This window comes from Asparagus officinalis, chromosome 5 (genome assembly GCF_001876935.1).
Source record: "Asparagus officinalis chromosome 5, Aspof.V1, whole genome shotgun sequence".
Classification (NCBI taxonomy): domain Eukaryota; kingdom Viridiplantae; phylum Streptophyta; class Magnoliopsida; order Asparagales; family Asparagaceae; genus Asparagus; species Asparagus officinalis.
Window position 1 is genome coordinate 7961571 of NC_033798.1, and position 18525 is coordinate 7980095.

An 18525-nucleotide genomic window follows, 5' to 3' on the forward strand; every position below is an offset into this window, starting at 1 on the left:
TTTGTGCAAATATAAAATTTATATAGTCATTGAGTTATTGAAATTTCTAAGCTCAAGTCTAACTCAAAAGTATGATTTATGAGAGGTCTATTTTAAGTGTGCTTCTCGTGGCAAAATATATATGTTATAGAACCTCAAGTTAGACCTAGCAGTATTCAGCCAGAATAATGTTACTCAAGGAGGGAAACATTAAGGAGCATCTCCAACAGCTTCCCCATTTCTCAATTTTGGAGAATTTAGTTAGGTTTTTGGCCCAACAGATTCCCCATCTCATTCCCCAAAATAGAGATGGAGGAGAAAAAATGGGGAAGCTTCCCCAAATCTGCAGCATTCTCCAAATTTTTGGAAGAAAAAATAGATTCTTCAAAATGGGGAAGCTATTGGAGTTGGTGTAAAAATTAGTTGGAGAATATAACTTTTGCTTTCCTATTTTGAAGAAAATTTTGGAGAAGCTGTTGGAGATGCTCTAAGAAGTTTTAGTACCATCTACGATTAAGGAGAAAACAGAAAAAAGAAAAAAAAAGGAGGTATTTAGCAATCGAGTTTTAGTACCATCTACGATTAAGGAGAAAACAGAAAAAAGAAAAAAAAAGGAGGTATTTAGCAATCGAGCGTGGCTCTAAAAAACGTTTAATTTGAACACTTTGGGCTTGAAAGGGATCCAGAACAAGAGGCCCAGTTAAAGCGAACTTCGCAGCCCACGATCTCTTCCCGATTAGTTTGACAGTAAACGCACGAAAAAGAAAAGCACTAAAAAAACACTTTGAAGCATGAATTTGAGGGTCCATTCTTTCCCTTTGGAAACCACCTGAATAGAGTTATTTACGCTAGCTATCTTATATTTCTAATTTATACATAAACCACCTACAAAATTAGTTTTCGTTTCCCATAAACAACCCGATCCCACGTTCTTTCTAAAATTTCTCTTAGATTCCAATAATGCCCTCAACTTTTAGACATTGATGTGGTTGGATACACGTGAAAATAGGTGAAGACATTGTTAGGATTTCAGAGAAATTTTAGCAGCAAAATGAGATCATGTGGTTGTTGAAATGAGAACTAGCTTTATAGATGGTTTAGGTATAAATTAGAAATATAAAGTGCTTTGTGTAAAATAACTCTAAATATAAGGTGGTTTTAAGACAAAACCCTGAATTTTACATTGAAGTTCATGGTTAAATAACAGCAGAATTTAAAATTAGCTTATATGAAATTTGACTAGGAAAACAGGGATCAATTAAGACACGTGATATCAAGTAGTAGTCCACCGTTTGAAATAAAGGACGGATTTTATTTTTTTTACCTAAAAACAAATATTAGCAATAAAAGGCAGAAAGTTACTTAAAAAATAAGGATAGATCCCCCGAATATCATCCCAGCAGCATGTTAAGTAGCGGGTTCGGCACTGGAATAGTCCCACATCGGAAACAAACAACATATTAATACTGTTAAAGTAGCGTGTCGCGACGACACATGTCGAGCAGTGAGGATTTCTTGTGTAAATAGTGATAGAGTGGCTCCATCACGTATGTCTGATCTTCGGACGAGATCTACACATCTGAGCTCACGTTTTTTGCTAATATTTATGCGAAGTATCTTTTGTCACTATAATCTATCGAAGAATAATACGGGTTTCATCATCTAACTTGTAAGCCCCACATTAAATTGTGGGGTTGTCTCTGAACGTTGCCCTTTCTCGCATTTTGGATAAAATTATTGTTTTTTGGGTAATTTCTAACTTTGCCCATTTGATATTTGAAGAGTGTGCCCTTACACTTTTGGGCATATCACATACGTGAAATATCAATCCATGTATACTAACTTCAAATTTTAAACTACACCAAATCACTCTTCATTAGTTCTCAACTCAGAAACACAAGCTAGTATACATAATCCAAACACAAACCGCTACAACATTAATTCGAGAATCCCCACCCTTATGGTAGACAAGAACAGCGTCACAACCATCTAAATAAAAACCAATCACATAATTTGATCAGGAATCACTTATTTTGACAATTAAGCTAAGCCATTTAATTAGTCTTCCTGCAATTCTTCCTAATCTCTCCGCTTTTCCCCGTAAGAGGGCTAATATCTCCCATCTTAATCATCGCCGCAACGAAATCCGAGCTCCAAGTGCTCGGACTCGTACTGTAAGTTGAAACTTGGGAGTTGGTCGAGCCTCCGCTGAAAACTTGTTGGTCCGAATGGAGGAGGCCTTTTTTGCTGACGAGGTTCTTGAAGTAGTTGTTGTCGAAGGCGACGGGAGTCTGGAGGTCCAGGGGGGCGAGGTTGTTGTCCCCGGAGCCGGAGGTGGACGGGCAGTTGGATTGGCGGGTTTTGGCGAAGGTGGCGTCGATGTCGGTGTCGTTGTAGACGTGGGCGCGGAAGTTTGTGCATCTGGCTTGGCCTATGGTGTGTGCACCTTACGTTGAGGGGAAAATATTTGGTAAGAATGTTTGGTCAGTAGAAAAATGAGATACGGAATATACAGAAAGTAGAAATTAAGATAAACATGATAACAGAATGCAAATTTCAAATATGTTCATGCCCGTCCTAGTTCCCTTTCTGTCCTTTTTAATTAATATTTTTACTATAAAAAACTCACATTAGGCAATTTGCACGAGTATTGAAATTAGGGGGAGCGGGAAGAGAGAGAGAGAGAGAGAGAGAGAGAGAGTTCTTTTGATCTGAGGGGCATTTTCGTCACTTTCGGGGTTATGTCAGAAAAGCTTTTAGGGCGCGTTTGGAACCATTTTTTTGGGTGTTTTTTGGGTGAAAGCGTCACTTCCGGGGTTATGTCAGAAAAGCTTTTAGGGCGCGTTTGGAACGATTTTTTGGGGTGTTTTTTGGGTGAAAGCCTGACAAAGTGTCAGGCTTTCACCCAAAAAACCCAAAATTTTTTTGGGTCCAAACGCGTCCTTAGAGTTCAGTGAGAAAAAAACAATGGGGATTCTCGTGGGAGACACCCCAAAGTATTGGGGGTTTTTGTGAAATTTACCCAAATAAGTCAATAAGACACGTGAAAGAGAATCAAGCTAGCCATTGATTAGGCTCCGTGAGATCAAGCTACTATTAGGTTGAGCCATAATATGATAAAAGAAAAGTCTTTAGCTGACCGAAAAAAGGAGACTTCGATTAGTTATTAATGGACCCTCTTTGAAACAGGGGACACTATTGTCAAATCTACTCACAGTTGGGGATTTAATCGGATGCAAACTTAATTTGGGTCTCTGAATTCTAGAACTTGGACCGATATTATGTAAATACTGATTCAACCGGACCCAATAGTATTTAACGTGATATCATTGGCCAAGGTCTACAAATCTTGAATATTCTTGCGAAGTTAAAACATTAGAAAACTAATAGGAGAGAGAAAAAGTTATAACTAAACATTGCATTGATGTGTTACTTGAAAAAACATAGATTGATATGTGAGGAATATAGGCAAAGGATTGCATACCGACAAGGGCAACCATTTCTTTAGCTGAGAGACCTTGAGCAGAAAACTTAGAGATGAGGTTACTAAGACTAGAAGTTGGAGGAGGAATGTTATTATTAGCTCCACTTTGACTTGCCGTCCTTGAATCCCTTCTCCCCAATTTCACATTCCATGTAGGCCCTCCAAGCTAATAAAAAAAAACATTACAACATATCTACATAAAAATTTAAATAGCCAACATTATTGTTTCTCATTCTTATATATATAGCGTAAAATAACTTACTAAGACAACTGAGTCTCTTGCAGTCACGGCCAATATATCAGCACACGAGACTACGCCAGGACATGCTTGCTCCACTGCAGTCTTGATCTTGTCGATCACATCGAACCCTCTAACTGAACCCTTGTTAGGGTTTGCATTCTTCTCTCCGGTGAAGCTAGAGGTATCATCTAAGAGCAACGAGCCATCACAACCCTAGAAAATATCAAGAATGCATGTAAAATATTTTTCAACATTGACATAATGTGTAATATGTTTTATTACAATATTATGGATTAATTGTAAATAAACCTCATGTTTTATAGAGTGTTAATCATTTTTTAGCTTCAAAGAATTCCATTACCATTTAGACCTCTTGATCAGTGGCGGATCTAGGATTTTTACAAGTGGTGATGGGGGAGATGATTATATCTAAACATTAGAGGTCTTAGCTAGGTGCTAATAAGTGACAATAATGAAATATGAATGAAAAGAATGAGTAATCACTAGCGTACATTAACAAAGCAGTCATGGAAGAAGAGGCGAAGAAGAGAAGCCCCCATCCTCTTCTCACTTGATATAGCGGACTGGACCACTGATTTGATCGTCGGGAATAGTTTAGGGCATGAAGATGAGTAGAAATTGGGAGTGAGTTGGGCTGAGGAGGTCCCTAACAAGATAAAGAACACTAGCGCAATAGGAGCCAAGGACTTGAAGGATGAAGAAGCCATTTTTGCTTAGTAATCTCACTCTTAATTGATAAGTGAAATCAAGGTAAGACCTGGGGAGATACGGAAACTGTTAGGGCGGGTATTTATAGAAAGTGGAGGGTAGATTTGTGGGTCCCTCGCTCACCTTCATGCAGAAGATGCATACCTAATACACGGAAATTTTTGCATGGGGATCAAAAGGAAAGCGGAGGCATTCACATTGATAAAAGTAGCGCCATGCAGTTGACAAAGATGGAGAAGTTAATATATCATGTCTAAAACATAGTGCCCTGTAAAAGTAGCGCCATGCAGTTGACAAAGATGGAGAAGTTAATATATCATGTCTAAAACATAGTGCCCTGTTCGTTCTTACCTACATGTCATATTTCTATTGTCTTCTTTTGGTATAGGATGGTCAAAGAATACTTCGAATAAAGGCAACAAATCTTCAATCTCAAGTACATGCAGAAGAACAACAATTATTTGTTAGAGTCATAGATGAATATTATAACCCCACGTTGAAGGACACATAAATAGGATATGACAAAGTAGAAAGATAGAGTTCATATCTGTTGGATCAGAGATGCGAGCCTCTTTGGTGAAAAGGTTTGTTATAGTTTTTCACTAAAACACAGAATTGTTGTGCACCTTGCGCACCGGAGGTGCTGCCGAGATATATCTCACTTTGGACATGTATCTCTGATACCACTTGTTGTGCGCAGTGGAAATTTCGACAGCACCTCCGGTGCGCAAGGTGCACAACAAGAGATTAGATCACAACGGAATTCTCGTTTCTCAAAGGAAACAAGAACCGAAAGCCAGATATCTCATCAAAGTGAGATATCTGCTCTTCCTCTCGTCAGCTCTAGGACTGCGCGTCGAGGGAACCTACAAGCTATTACAAATCACGGCAAGAACACAAATTTTACGTGGTTCGGCAAATTGCCTACGTCCACGGGGCAAGGAGGGGGGAGATCTACTATTAGAGGGAGAGAATACAACTAGGGTTTACAACCACTCAATATAAACCCTCACACAAACTCTTAGATCCCTCACAATATCTCTCTACAAAAGGATGCACAAAAGCCCTCTCAAAAGGCCGCTGTCTTTCTTCACCAAGTACAGCCGAAAATCATTGTTTCCCCTCTGTACGAAGATCTTGCACGAAGCCAATGAAAATAGTCGCTGTTTTCTTTCTGCAGCCGAGAACAAATCCCTGCTCGCACAAATTAACCCCCTTGCACTTTTCTGCAGCCGCCAATTGCACAAACCGCCCAACCTTGCTTAACATTAACCTAGGGAATCACAACTATTTATAAGCGAAGCAGAGACAAAAAAACTCGGGTGGGCCGTGGGTTTATATATTCGCTGCTAATCTCCTTTACGTGTTCACATGGTGGTGTGGCCCACCTCACCTCACTCACGTCCCTTTCATTCACAAGAATATGCAACAAATATATAAAAAACGAAAGCAAACAACCAAGCCAAAAAGCAACAAAGGAATACACGAGATTTTTGTAGTGGTTTAGATAACAATCCTATGTCCACTCACTAGTAGAAAATGTGCTTTTACCTATGGAAAAATAGCGACGGAATTTTCCGTCGCTATAGGTTGATTTATAGCGACAGAATTAGCCGTCGCTATTTATCCGTCGCTAATAAAGTTATAGCGACGGATTATGAATTTTAGCGACGGAATTTTTTCGTCGCCAAAATTTTTTTCGACGAAATTTTTTTTCGTCGCTAGATTATTTTTAGCGACGGAATTTCCGTCGCTAAATAGGAATTTCCGTCGCTAAATATGTTTTAGCGACGGAAATTCCGTCGCTAAAATTAATTTCCGACAAATTTTTTTGGGCGCGGGCGCCCAAATTTTTTGGGCACCCGCGCCCGAATTTAGGTTCCCCCCCCTTCTCATTTTCCCCGCCCCCCTTCTCATTTCCCCCCCTGTTTTAGCGACGGAATTTTTTCGTCGCCAAAATTTTTTTCGACGAAATTTTTTTTCGTCGCTAGATTATTTTTAGCGACGGAATTTCCGTCGCTAAATAGGAATTTCCGTCGCTAAATATGTTTTAGCGACGGAAATTCCGTCGCTAAAATTAATTTCCGACAAATTTTTTTGGGCGCGGGCGCCCAAATTTTTTGGGCACCCGCGCCCGAATTTAGGTTCCCCCCCCTTCTCATTTTCCCCGCCCCCCTTCTCATTTCCCCCCCTGTTATTGATTGTGCTTATATTGTGCCCACATTGGAGAAATCTAAGTGGAGCAATCATGATAATAAAATGTTTAATATGAACAAGCTTTTGTTAGAATATTTGCTTAATGCCTTTGACTCATCATTTTCTAACAAATTTGTTCATTTTGATAGTGCTTACAATTTATGGAAATTCATAGAAGCACATCAAGGCAACTTGGAGGAAATCCGACGTAGTTTGGAGGATTGTTCTTCAAGTGAGTGTGGAGCATCATCATGCACACGGCCACTAGGCGATAGCCCTAGTGTGGTAAGCGATTCGGAATCCGATAGTGATATATCCATCAATGAACTCGCTTGTGCATATGATAGATTATCTCATGCCTATACAAAATTGCAAAACAATTTTATTGATCTTAAAAGCAAGCATATTAGTTTAAAATCCGATCATGAGTCGCTAGCTTCCAAACTTGATATTGTTGTTAAAGAGAATGCTATTTTAAAAGAAAACAATGAGTTATTAAGTTTGGAAAATAATAACATGTCTTCATCTATTGCTAGCTTAACTCATGCTAATAATAATGCCATGATAGAAGTAGAAACTATTAGAAATAAGTTTAATTCTTTTAGAAATGATCATGTTTCATCTACTTCTATTTCCAATGCTTGTATGCATAATGATGAATTGAATCTTGTGAAAAACCGAATATCATCTTTAGATTCAACCCTTAAAACATGCATTGTAGATAATAAGAAACTTATGGACTTGGGTGCAAAGTCTAGTACTACAACTTCTAAACCTGTATACTTTGCACACTTGTATAGCAAAACTTATAAGTGCTCCATTTGTGGTCGTAAAGGCCATTTAGCTAAATTTTGCTATAATGCACAAAAACATAAGAATGTTAATCCTTCTTGTGCATCTCATCAAGTTTCTTCATCACATACACATGCACATACTCATCATGTTCATCATAAGCATGCTCATGTGTTTAAATGTGATCATTGTGGTCGATTTGGTCATTTGGCCAAATTTTGTTTTGATTTAAAGAGAGTTTCACATTTGCAAAATAATTTTAAAAGATCATCCATGTTTGCAAATGTTTCTAATGTTTCTCGTGCACATGTTTATGGTCAACAAAATCAAATGGGCCTCTTTCATTGCACTAATTGCAATCGGAAAGGTCATTTACATAATTTTTGTTTTGACCGTGTTCGTGCACCACATGCGCCTAAGAGGGTTCATAACCCTAGGGCTTTGAGCTTGAATGATAGGGGTCATGTCCCTAAATCTTTTGGTACCAAGAATACTTGGGTACCAAAACAAATTTGATTTTAAACCAAGAATTTTAGTATTTTTATTTTTCTTTGTCTTGGTTTTGAAAATTATGTTTTAATATCTTTTGGTTATGAAAACAAATTTTCTTTTATCAAGTCTTTTGTTTTCATGATTATTAGTTTTGATTTTGATGAGAGGTTTGTATTTATATAACCCTTCGGGTTTATTGGGTGTTTATTCCCAAATCAAGTTTACCGGATGCTAAAATGATTATATGGGTTGGAACAAGCTCAAGAGCTTGATATAATTGTTGCCTCTCTTAAAAATTGTGTTTTGATTTGTTGTTTTTGAATTCATTATAATTCACTTATATGATGATATTTATGTGTTTGTGCTAATGGATCATCTATTCGTGCTTTATAATGTATTCTATGAGTGGTTTGATCAAGTTATGTAAAGAAAATTTTTCTTTATTGATCAAACATTGTTTTTGAATATAAACTTTGATTTATGAATTCTTTTGGTTGATTTGTTTTCATTTGAAAACTTTTTACATGATTCTCATGTCTTCCTTCTTGTGATTTCATAAATCTTTTTTATACATGGTTTTTATGTTTTTGATATGAGACAATATGTTCATCTTGACATACTTATATATGTTCTCATTATCTCTTGTATGTGAGTGATTTTTGGCATATTATTTATGCATGCTCACATATGTTTGCCATGATATTCATTTCATATATTCCATATGGTATTTTGATAGGGGGAGCAATCCCTATATCTTTTTATGTTTGATACTCACCCGTGCTTATTGATAGGGGGAGCTTTCGCTCTCTTATTCTTTTTGTCCCCTTTTTGATGTTGTCAAAGGGGGAGAAATATTGTGAGTATATGTATATTCTTTCTTGTTTATATGCATGTGAATTGTAATTTATATATTCATTTCCTTTCATGCATATATCTCTTTTCGTAAATTGTTTGTCATCATCAAAAAGGGGGAGATTGTTGGCCTTCTTGTTTTGATGATGTTTAACAAACAATTTACCACTAATGTTGTTTGTCTAGTATTTGTGTTTTCTTATTTATTATAGACAAACAACGTAGTTGGAGGATGGATGGAATAGAGCTTCAACGATCATATCCAAAGGAGGTTGGCGGAATGTCGGTGAAGCCTTGCTATTCAAAGTTCAAGATCCAAGTTAAAGCTTCATCCGAGAGATTACCTAGAAGAGCTTATTGAAGATCAAGATCTAGCTTGGGTAATTTAGTTTAGGGTTTATATTATGTGTGTTTAATACGTTAAGCTCAATATCTATACAATTGCTTGGGTAATTTAGTTTAGGAATTTATATTATGTGTGTTAAGTACGTTAAGCTCAATATCTATACACACACATTATATTGGTTTTCATATATATATATAGTGATATATATATATATATACATATGTTTTTGGTTTTATAGTTTTCGGGCTTATATATGAAACAAATGCATAGAATTGGAAAATACTATTTTGTTTCATGCTTATATGTATATATATGATTTCATCTTTAACAAGCTTATATTTAATGAAATCATATTTAGTATTTTGAATATATTGCATAGAATATGCAATTTTGTGAAAATATTGTATTCTTAGTTTGTAGACTTCAATATCAGTTTATACATGTTTTACTAAGTCTATAAAAACATTTCACAAAGTTTCAAAAGTTGGTTTATGTCAAAACATCAAAATTCAAGTATCTCATATTTTCATGTTTTGGACTAGTTTGTAAAATGATGATATTTTTCATTTGGGAAGTCCTTTTTGATAACCAGTCATTGTAGCATGTTTATTATCATGTCTACAATCATTTCCCAAAGTTTTACATTTTTTGGAATTTATTTGATATTTTTAACAGGGTTTTAAAATCGAACCGGTCGACCGAACCTGAGGTCAAATATTCACTGGGCGACAGAGAGTCTGTCGGTCGACCGGTCCGGTCGAACCGAAAGCTCCATCGGTCGACCGCACCGGTCGACCGACGATGGTCCAGAATTGATTCTTCGTGTTTTGCTCTCCGTCGGTCGACCGCCGAAATTTTCGGTCGACCGCCGAAATTTTCGGTCGACCGACAATGTGACCGTTGGACTTCCAACGGCTATTTCTGAGCTGACTTTTCTGGGGCATTTTGGTCTTTCTGTTTTGGGGTTTTTGCTGATATTTCCTCTTCCTATATATACCCTCATTGCATTCAATTCTAAAATTAATGAGAATGTTTTAAAAGAGTTTTTAAAAGAGTTTAAAACTTGTTTAAGTATTGTTTAAGTTTGTTTAAAAAGCTTTTAAGCATTTGAGAGTTTGGGTTTGTGAAATCAACTTCACAAGAGCAAAGAGGAGATCATCCTTTGGTGTTTGGGCATTCAACTCATCTCTCTCTCACTCTTGATCTATAGAGAAGTTTTCCTTAAACTCAATTCTAGCTATTTATTGTTATGATCTTAATTTCCATAAGCTAGATTTTTATATTGAGTTTAATTGTTTTATTGATACTCTTTGCTTACACACACAACCATTGAGCTTATTGTATTTTCATACATTGTATAATTTGGGTTGTGGGGATTGTGTAACTTAGAGAGTGAGCTTTTTTCATACATTGTATAATTTGGGTTATGGGGTTTGTGTGACATTGAGTGTGAGCCTACATTGTGTTCTCATCTATTGTAGAGAACAAAACTGTATTTGTGAGCCTAATTGTGTTAAACACTTTGTAATACACTTGTACACCGAGAGGAGTGTGTGGTAAGAGTCGGGGATCGTCCCAAGAGGAGTGGCGTCGGTTGACGTGCCTAGAGAGAGGTTGTAACCGAGCACTTGAGGGAGACACGGCTAGGTCCAACACTTAGTGGGTGTAGAGTGTGATTGCAAGAGTGTGAGTTGTAGAGTTTTCGGTTAGCTAGAAAACCGAGTGTGTAGAAGAAGTTCCGGCTTCCAAACCGGGTGTGTCGTGATAGTGGAGATCTCCTCGAGGTGAGGAGCGGAGACGTAGGTCAAGTGGTTAGACCGAACTCCGTAATCATATCGTTTTGTTTGTGATTGCATTGGCGTTCTTATTCTTGTTTTTCATATCTTATATCACCTTTGTGTATTGCACATCATATTGCCCTATCACATTTGTAGTTAATTTGTTTACCCCCTCTTGTTAGTTTTATATCCTTGCATATATTTCTATCATATAGGATATATCACCTTTTGTATATTGCATATTCTTGCACATAACTCTTTGTATATCTATCTTGCAAGAATAAACTTGTTAATTAGTTTTAATTGGCATTTAATCGGATTAGATTAGCATAAGACCCTAATCACCCCCCTCTAGGGTCTAACAATTGGTATCAGAGCTTGGTGCTCTTTGATTTAAGGTCTAACCACCTTGAGTTAAAGATCCAAGTTATCTTATTTGTGTGTATTCACACTGATAATGGTGGTGAGTATACTTCAAGGATGTTTGAAGACTATTGTTCTTTTTATGGTATTAGACACCAAAAGACTGTTCCACACACACCACAACACCATGGGATTGTAGAAAGGATGAACCGCATAATTGTGGAAAGGATAAGGAGTATGTTATTCTTAGCTAAATTACCAAAAATATTTTGGGGAGAAGCAGTGCGAACAGTCTGCTACTTGATAAACATGTCCCCCTCAGTTTTCTTGGATGGAGATATTGCTGAAAGAGTTTGGAGTGGAAAGGATATTTCTTATTCTCACTTTTGGGTGTTTGGGTGTAAGGCATTTGTGCATGTACCTAAGGAGAAAAGAACAAAGCTTAATAATAAAACTTTTCCATGCATCTCCCTAAGGTATGGAAATGATGAATTTGGGTATAGGTTGTGGGATCCTAAAAATAAGAAAATTGGGAGGAGCAGGGATGTTATTTTTGTGAAGATAAAATACTTACTGATTTTGAAAAAGAAGAAGAGCCACAAAACACTCATATCATCCCAGATCCAATCTCTACACCAGTTGTTTTTCCTTCTCCCATGATAGAAAATAATGATTGTCAAGATGTGTAGGAAGAAGAAGAAGTTGCAAGTTCCCCAGGTTTTGATTAGGGGGGGCATGAACATCCAGAGCCACCATATATAGATCAGCAACAAGTACCTCAGTTGAGACGGTCAGAGAGAGAACAACAACCCTCGACTAGATACCCTGCTTCAAAATATACTATGGTAACAGATGTAAGTAAATCGGAAAGTTTCTATGAAGCACAAGTTCATGATGATCATGCAAAGTGGAAGAAAACTATGCAAGAGGAGATGGATTATTTGCATAAGAATCACTAAAGCTACCTAAGAACAGAAAAGCCTTGAAGAACAAATGGGTGTTCAAAATCAAGAATGAAGGAAATGGCCAAGTACAAAGCTCGCCTCGTGGTGAAAGGTTTCAATCAGAAGCAAGGTGTTGACTATGAAGAAATTTTTTCTCCTGTTGTAAAGATGTCTTCTATTCGGGTTATTCTTGGTCTTGTTGCTTCTCAGGATCTTGAAGTTGAATAGTTAGATGTGAAGACAACATTCCTCAATAGTGATTTGACAAAAGAAATCTATATGGAGCAACCAGAGGGTTTCAAGGTAAAAGGCAAAGAACACATAGTTTGAAAATTGATGAAGAGCTTGTACGGACTCAAGCAGGCACCTCGATAGTGGTATAAAAGGTTTGATTCTTTTATGCTTGACCATGGGTACAAAAGAATATCTGCAGATTATTGTGTTTATGTCCAAAAGTTCTCGGATGATGATTTCATTATTCTCTCTCTATATGTTGATGATATGCTTGTTGTTAAAAAAGATAGATCTAAAATTAATAGGTTGAAGAAAGAGCTGAGCAAGTCCTTTGACATAAAGGACTTAGGAGAAGCACAACATATATTATGAATGAAGATTTCTCGAGATAGAAGTGCGAAAAAGTTATGGCTATCACAAGAAAGATACATTGAACGTGTTCTAGAGAGGTTCTATATGTTGAACTCTAAGCCAGTCAGCACACCGCTAGCAGCTCATTTTAAGCTAAGTACACAACAAAGCCATTCAAGTGAGAAGGAGAAGGAAGAGATGAAGAGCATTCCATTTGCCTCGATCGTTGGAAGATTGATGTACTTCATGGTTTGTACAAGACCCGACATAGCACATGCAATTGGAGTGGTAAGTCATTATCTTGCCAATCCTGGTAAAGAACATTGGGAAGCAGTAAAGTAGATCCTAAGATATCTTAGAGGAACCTCTAAATATTCTTTATGTTTTGGAGATGGAAAACCTATCTTGGAAGGCTACATTGATTCTGATATGGCACGTGACTTGTACAAAAGAAAGTCCACATCAGAATACTTATTTACCTTTGCAGGGGAGCCGTATCATGGCAATCAAAGTTGTAAAAATGTATCGCTCTATCCACTACTGAAGCTGGGTATATCACTGCTACAGAAGCCAACAAAGAGCTCTTGTGGATGAAGAATTTTCTGAAGGAGCTATCTCTCAATTAAGAGAAGTACACTCTATATTATGATTGTCAGAGCGTCATTGACTTGAGTAAAAATGCTACCTATCACTCAAGGACAAAACATATCGACGTACGTTCATTGGATCCGTGATGCTTTGGAGAATCGTCTTATGCACATTAAGAAGATTGATACAAGCCAAAATACGTCTGACATGATAACGAAGCCTCTACCAAAAGAGAAGCATGACTTCTACCGAAGAAAGGCAGGTATGACTACTGTTTGAAAACTTTCTTCTCATGAGGATGGAGGGGGAGATTGATGGGAACGAGGTCCATCCCCATGATGAATTAATATAGATTTAATCCATGGAGATTTTGTGGTTGACTACATGCATGCATTGATAGATTGTCTTTTTCCATGCATTGGGAAAAGGAAGTGCCAGTCTTTAGACTTCTCCATGCAATGAATATGGTATACCCAAGAGGCATATCCTCCCTATAAATAGAGGGGAGATGGTGAAGATTAAAAACAAGATGAAAGAACAATAACCACATACAATCTGTAATCCTCAAGTGAGTTTGAGAGAAAGTTATAATCCTCAAGTGAGTTTGAGAGAAAGTCATTGTTACGGGAATAGGCTACCCGGCAACACGTGTTAGGTGTTGACTTTATCCCTACTTAGGCTTCGGAATAAAATACCCCAGAATCGAACTCTGGTGTCTTTTTCTACGGCGAAAGACTAAACCGGCGACGTGTGTTAGGCATCGGCATATCCCTTCTAAGTTATAATCCTCAAGTGAGTTTGAGAGAAAGTGATCATCAAGTTAAGTTATACCAACTTGAGAGAAGGCCATTTGTAAGCTTTCATTTGATTATAGTGGAAACGGTGAAGAAAGGGCGGGTGAGGACGTAGACTCAATTTGAGCTGAACCTCGATAAATCTTGTGATTGCAATCTCTCTTTGTGTTTTTTTTTTTCTCTTCTATTTTGTTCTCATCTCATCACAAAGACAGGAAAGATCTTGTTGTACTGTTTATTTCCCATCAGTTTTGGCCCTACTCTCTTGAACTATACAAAAGAACATAAGGAGCAAATGATAATATAGTCTCAAACATATTACCAAGAACTCCTAAATTCGGCTTGTTGGTAGTATTCTCGATTGTATAGTTACAATATGCTCTCTATCACGCCAAACCGCGTGAGCCAAATTTCTTAATCATAAATAATTGATTTCACTTTGTTTTCTTTGGTTATGGGATGGAAACTGGGGAAAGGTAAATAGCTGATGTGGAGGAGTTTTCCTCTAAAATTTTCTCTACGACACTAATAAAATATTTCACATATTTCCATCCCTAAAACTCACCCACAACATCTAATAAAATATTATTTTTATCCAACAACTCATCCACCACATCTAATAAAATATTATTTTCATCCAACAACTCATCCATCACATCCACCACATCCAATAAAATATTATTTTCATCAACAACATCACTCAACTCATCTCATCTCATATTTAAAAATCACTCACATCATCCAATAAGATTGTGACAACTCATCTCATCAAATTAACATTTCATTTCTTTGTTTTCATCCCAAAAAGTTGTGAAAACACTTTTCTTAATCTTGGATCACATCACCCAATAATACAATGACAACTCATTTCAGCTCATCTATTTTCTTATTTTTAAGAAATAACCAAACAAACTTTTTTAAGAAATTGGTTTCTTATAATTCATTTTCTTTTTTTTTCGCCAACCAAACAACATCAAAACAAGTTTTTTTAAAAAACCACTCACATCATCCTATAATAAGGTGACAACTCATCTCCATTTCTTTGATTTCTTCTTTTTTTTAGCAAACCAAACACTCCCAAAATAATTCTTTGATTTAATAGTTTTCTATTTCTTTGATTTCCCCTTTTTGGGGGGGCAAACAAACAGGCCCTAACTGAACCAAAACCCAATAAATGAAAAATTTTGAAACCAAAAAGCCGATGTGGACTCACTGTTAGACCCAGAATTGGGTTTCCCTAGGCTCTTTAAGCAAACGAAAAACAGCCCGGCCTAAACAAACACAACTTGGTTTTATCACTCTACCTCCCTCTCCATTCCCTAGTTACATGTCCAAACACAATTACTGTTATGCCACACTCATTTCCTTTCCTTTCCTCTCCTTGGATTTAGTTCAGTCATCACCCTTTCCTACCCTATTCTCTATACAAATCGACTACTAATGTTATGCCACAAGTGAAAGGTGAGTAGGATGTGACTAATTAACAAAAATGCGTAGTAGGATCTTTTATTATAGAGAGTGATTTGATTCGAATACAGTTTTTATGTGACTGCCAAATAAAGGGAGAGACCTACAAAGTGTTTGGCAAGTTCTGAAAATGGGGTCAGGGTTGAGCAAATATGTGTTTGGGATCCATAAAACTAGTTTTGATTTGGACCACCTTCCCCCCAGTCCGAAACAAAACCAGTTTAGTTGAAAATAGGGTCGAGACCACTCCTAACCCTATTTTAAGGTGTTTGTCAAACACACCCCTTATATAGAAGAGTTGAAATTTGTATTTAAAACAAAAGATTAACATCACATACTCAACTAAACTCTGGGAGTTGCGACACATAACTCTCCTAAACTTTGTTTATTTTAACATAACCTCCCTGAAATATGGGATGCCTCACCAAACCCCTCATTAACTTTGAACTTTTCTTAGAGGAACCAATTACATATAATTTGTAAATAACTAAAATTTTCTTAAGAGTAAATTCTAAACTTTTGTTATTTGTCATTTACTAGCAACATACCTCCTCTGTCATAGATTTTTATTTTTCTATTTAAAAATTTTAGTTATTCGCAAACTACATATTAGGAGGTCCCATAAGAAAAGTTCAAAGATCAGATAGAAAGTCCAGTGAGAAAAGTTCAAAAATCAGAAAGTTTATATAAAATAAACAAAGTTTATGGCGATTATGTGTAACACAACAAAAGTTTTCTCTCTGTGTGGGGTTTTTTTTTTTTAAGTTGTTGCGCTGTTGTTTGTTTTGTGAAATTAACGCATACAAAAAACACGTAATCTGCTAATGGGCTTTTTTTTATTGGGCAATTTGGTTTCGCTAAGGCTTAGTTGGATTTTACTGGAAGAATGAAAACAATCAGTTTGATAGATTTTTATGATGTGTTTAACGACAAAAAGGGCGAAGAAAACATCAAAATAGAGCAAAATATTTATTTCCGTTGCCGGGACTTGAACCCGGGTCTCTCGGGTGAGAGCCGAGTATCCTAACCAACTAGACTACAACGGATTTTGCTCTACTGTATGAACATACTATTATATATCTATTTTTCTGACTCTAGTGTTCGTCTCCCATCCCGTGTGGTGTTGAAATTGAGGAGAGCTTTTGTATCAATGCAAACCAAAAGAGATTTAGAAATTAGTAAACTAATATTAACGTTCTCTCAGCACATCATGTCTGCAATAGACATCGTCCTTTGGAAAGTTTCCATATACGTAACAAAAGTTCTTTCTATCTTCATGAAAGCATGTTTCATCTTTTGTAGAAGTTTTCCCCCCTTCTTTTTGATAGATCTCATGATATACGTACGCACAAAATGCTCTCCAGTTACTTGGTTCCTTTGAAAAGTGCTGAGATATTCTTTACTTTTGTTAGTGATAATTGCAGATACACCCATGTATTATAGAGGGTTAGTCACCTATAACTTTTTAAGTAGAACTGAGATAATTGGTAAAGTGGGATAATATTTTGACATTAGGATAATTTAGTAGAACAATGATGGGTAATTCTTAAAGTGAGATAATTTGGTAAGATAATTTGGTGGGATAATGATGGATAATATTATGAAGTTGTATAATTTGGTAGGATAATTTGGTGGGGGTAATGGTGGGTATAAATTAGCATTGTTAATAATTGTATATTAAAAATAATATAATATTGATAAGCAAATTCTAGTAATAACTATAAAATATAATGCAATAAAGCATCACTATTCATCTCAAATAATAAAATAATTTATAAATAAATAAAAATCTAAATCCCTAGAGTGACTCGACTTCCATCATCCCACATGGCTTCTATCATCCCACATGGCATCTGCCATAGAATTTCTCCAAGCTCCTACAACTGCTCGTTGAGTCTGTAACTCGTCTTCTTTATCGAAATCATCATCTGCATCAGGAACATTTCGTGGAGCTTCTAGCGGAGGATCATAAATGTCGAAGTTCAAATCTCATAACATCATAAAGAAAGAAAAATAAGCATTTTTCAGCCATTAACCCTTTGGACCAATCTTATCATGATCGCTGAAACCATATCAGCAAATAAATGAAATGTACACAGGAATCATCCATGGCCGCTAAAAAGATGATCGACAGATGAACTATAAATATCACAATCAATTTACTGAGCCGATTTAATAATAATAGATATCACCATTAACCATTCAACATCTAATCATCAATGTGATCGCAAAGTTGCTTTCTAACTTATAAAAAAACATAAATAGCCTGCATATCTTTAGCACTAACCCACCAACACTATATTCTTAACCTAAACCACTGATGTGGAGAGAAAACTTAGATCAAACAAATAATAATAAAGTAATTTAATGTCAAAAAGCTATCAATAAAGTAATACATCTTAAAGATAATAATAAAAGATCTAATCATCACAAAAACAAAGTAAAGATAGAAAAATGAACGGATGATTGACTTCATGGCAGAGAAATTTTCTAGGCGGAGAAACTAACCAAGAGGGAGGGAGGCGGTGTTTCACTTTTTTTCCCAATTGTATTCTTTCCAATGTGTGGGATAATTTGAGAGAGGAGAACTTATGGTTATATATATAGGTAGTATAATTTGTGGGATAATTATGACCAATTATCCCAATTCTAATTCTAGTAGAATTCTACTTGACTAACGCACTAAAAAAATAATACAGTTCTAGTTCTACAAAAGTTCTACTTGACTAACACTATAAAAAAATATCTCATTTCCTAGTTCTATGTGACTAACACCTTAAAAATTTATCCCACAAATTATCCCAATTCCAGTTTTAAGTTCTAGATGACTAACCCCCCCTAAACGTCATTTAGTAACACTCGGACACCCTGATGCCAAAAGGGATTTATCTCCCC

General features: G+C 36.4%; 1 protein-coding gene and 1 non-coding gene across 2 annotated transcripts; both read right to left on the minus strand.

The window, feature by feature from the left end:
• On the minus strand, window positions 1868–4470 carry LOC109843659 (peroxidase 4-like). The gene is made up of 4 exons (XM_020412616.1): window positions 4217–4470; window positions 3726–3917; window positions 3464–3629; window positions 1868–2425 (listed from the first exon to the last, which is right to left on the minus strand). The coding sequence occupies exons 1-4, from the start codon at window positions 4430–4432 to the stop codon at window positions 2034–2036; spliced, it is 966 nt and encodes a 321-aa protein (XP_020268205.1). The 5' UTR covers window positions 4433–4470; the 3' UTR covers window positions 1868–2033.
• Window positions 16604–16676, minus strand: TRNAE-CUC. The gene has a single exon. It is a non-coding gene; the product is annotated as a tRNA-Glu (tRNA).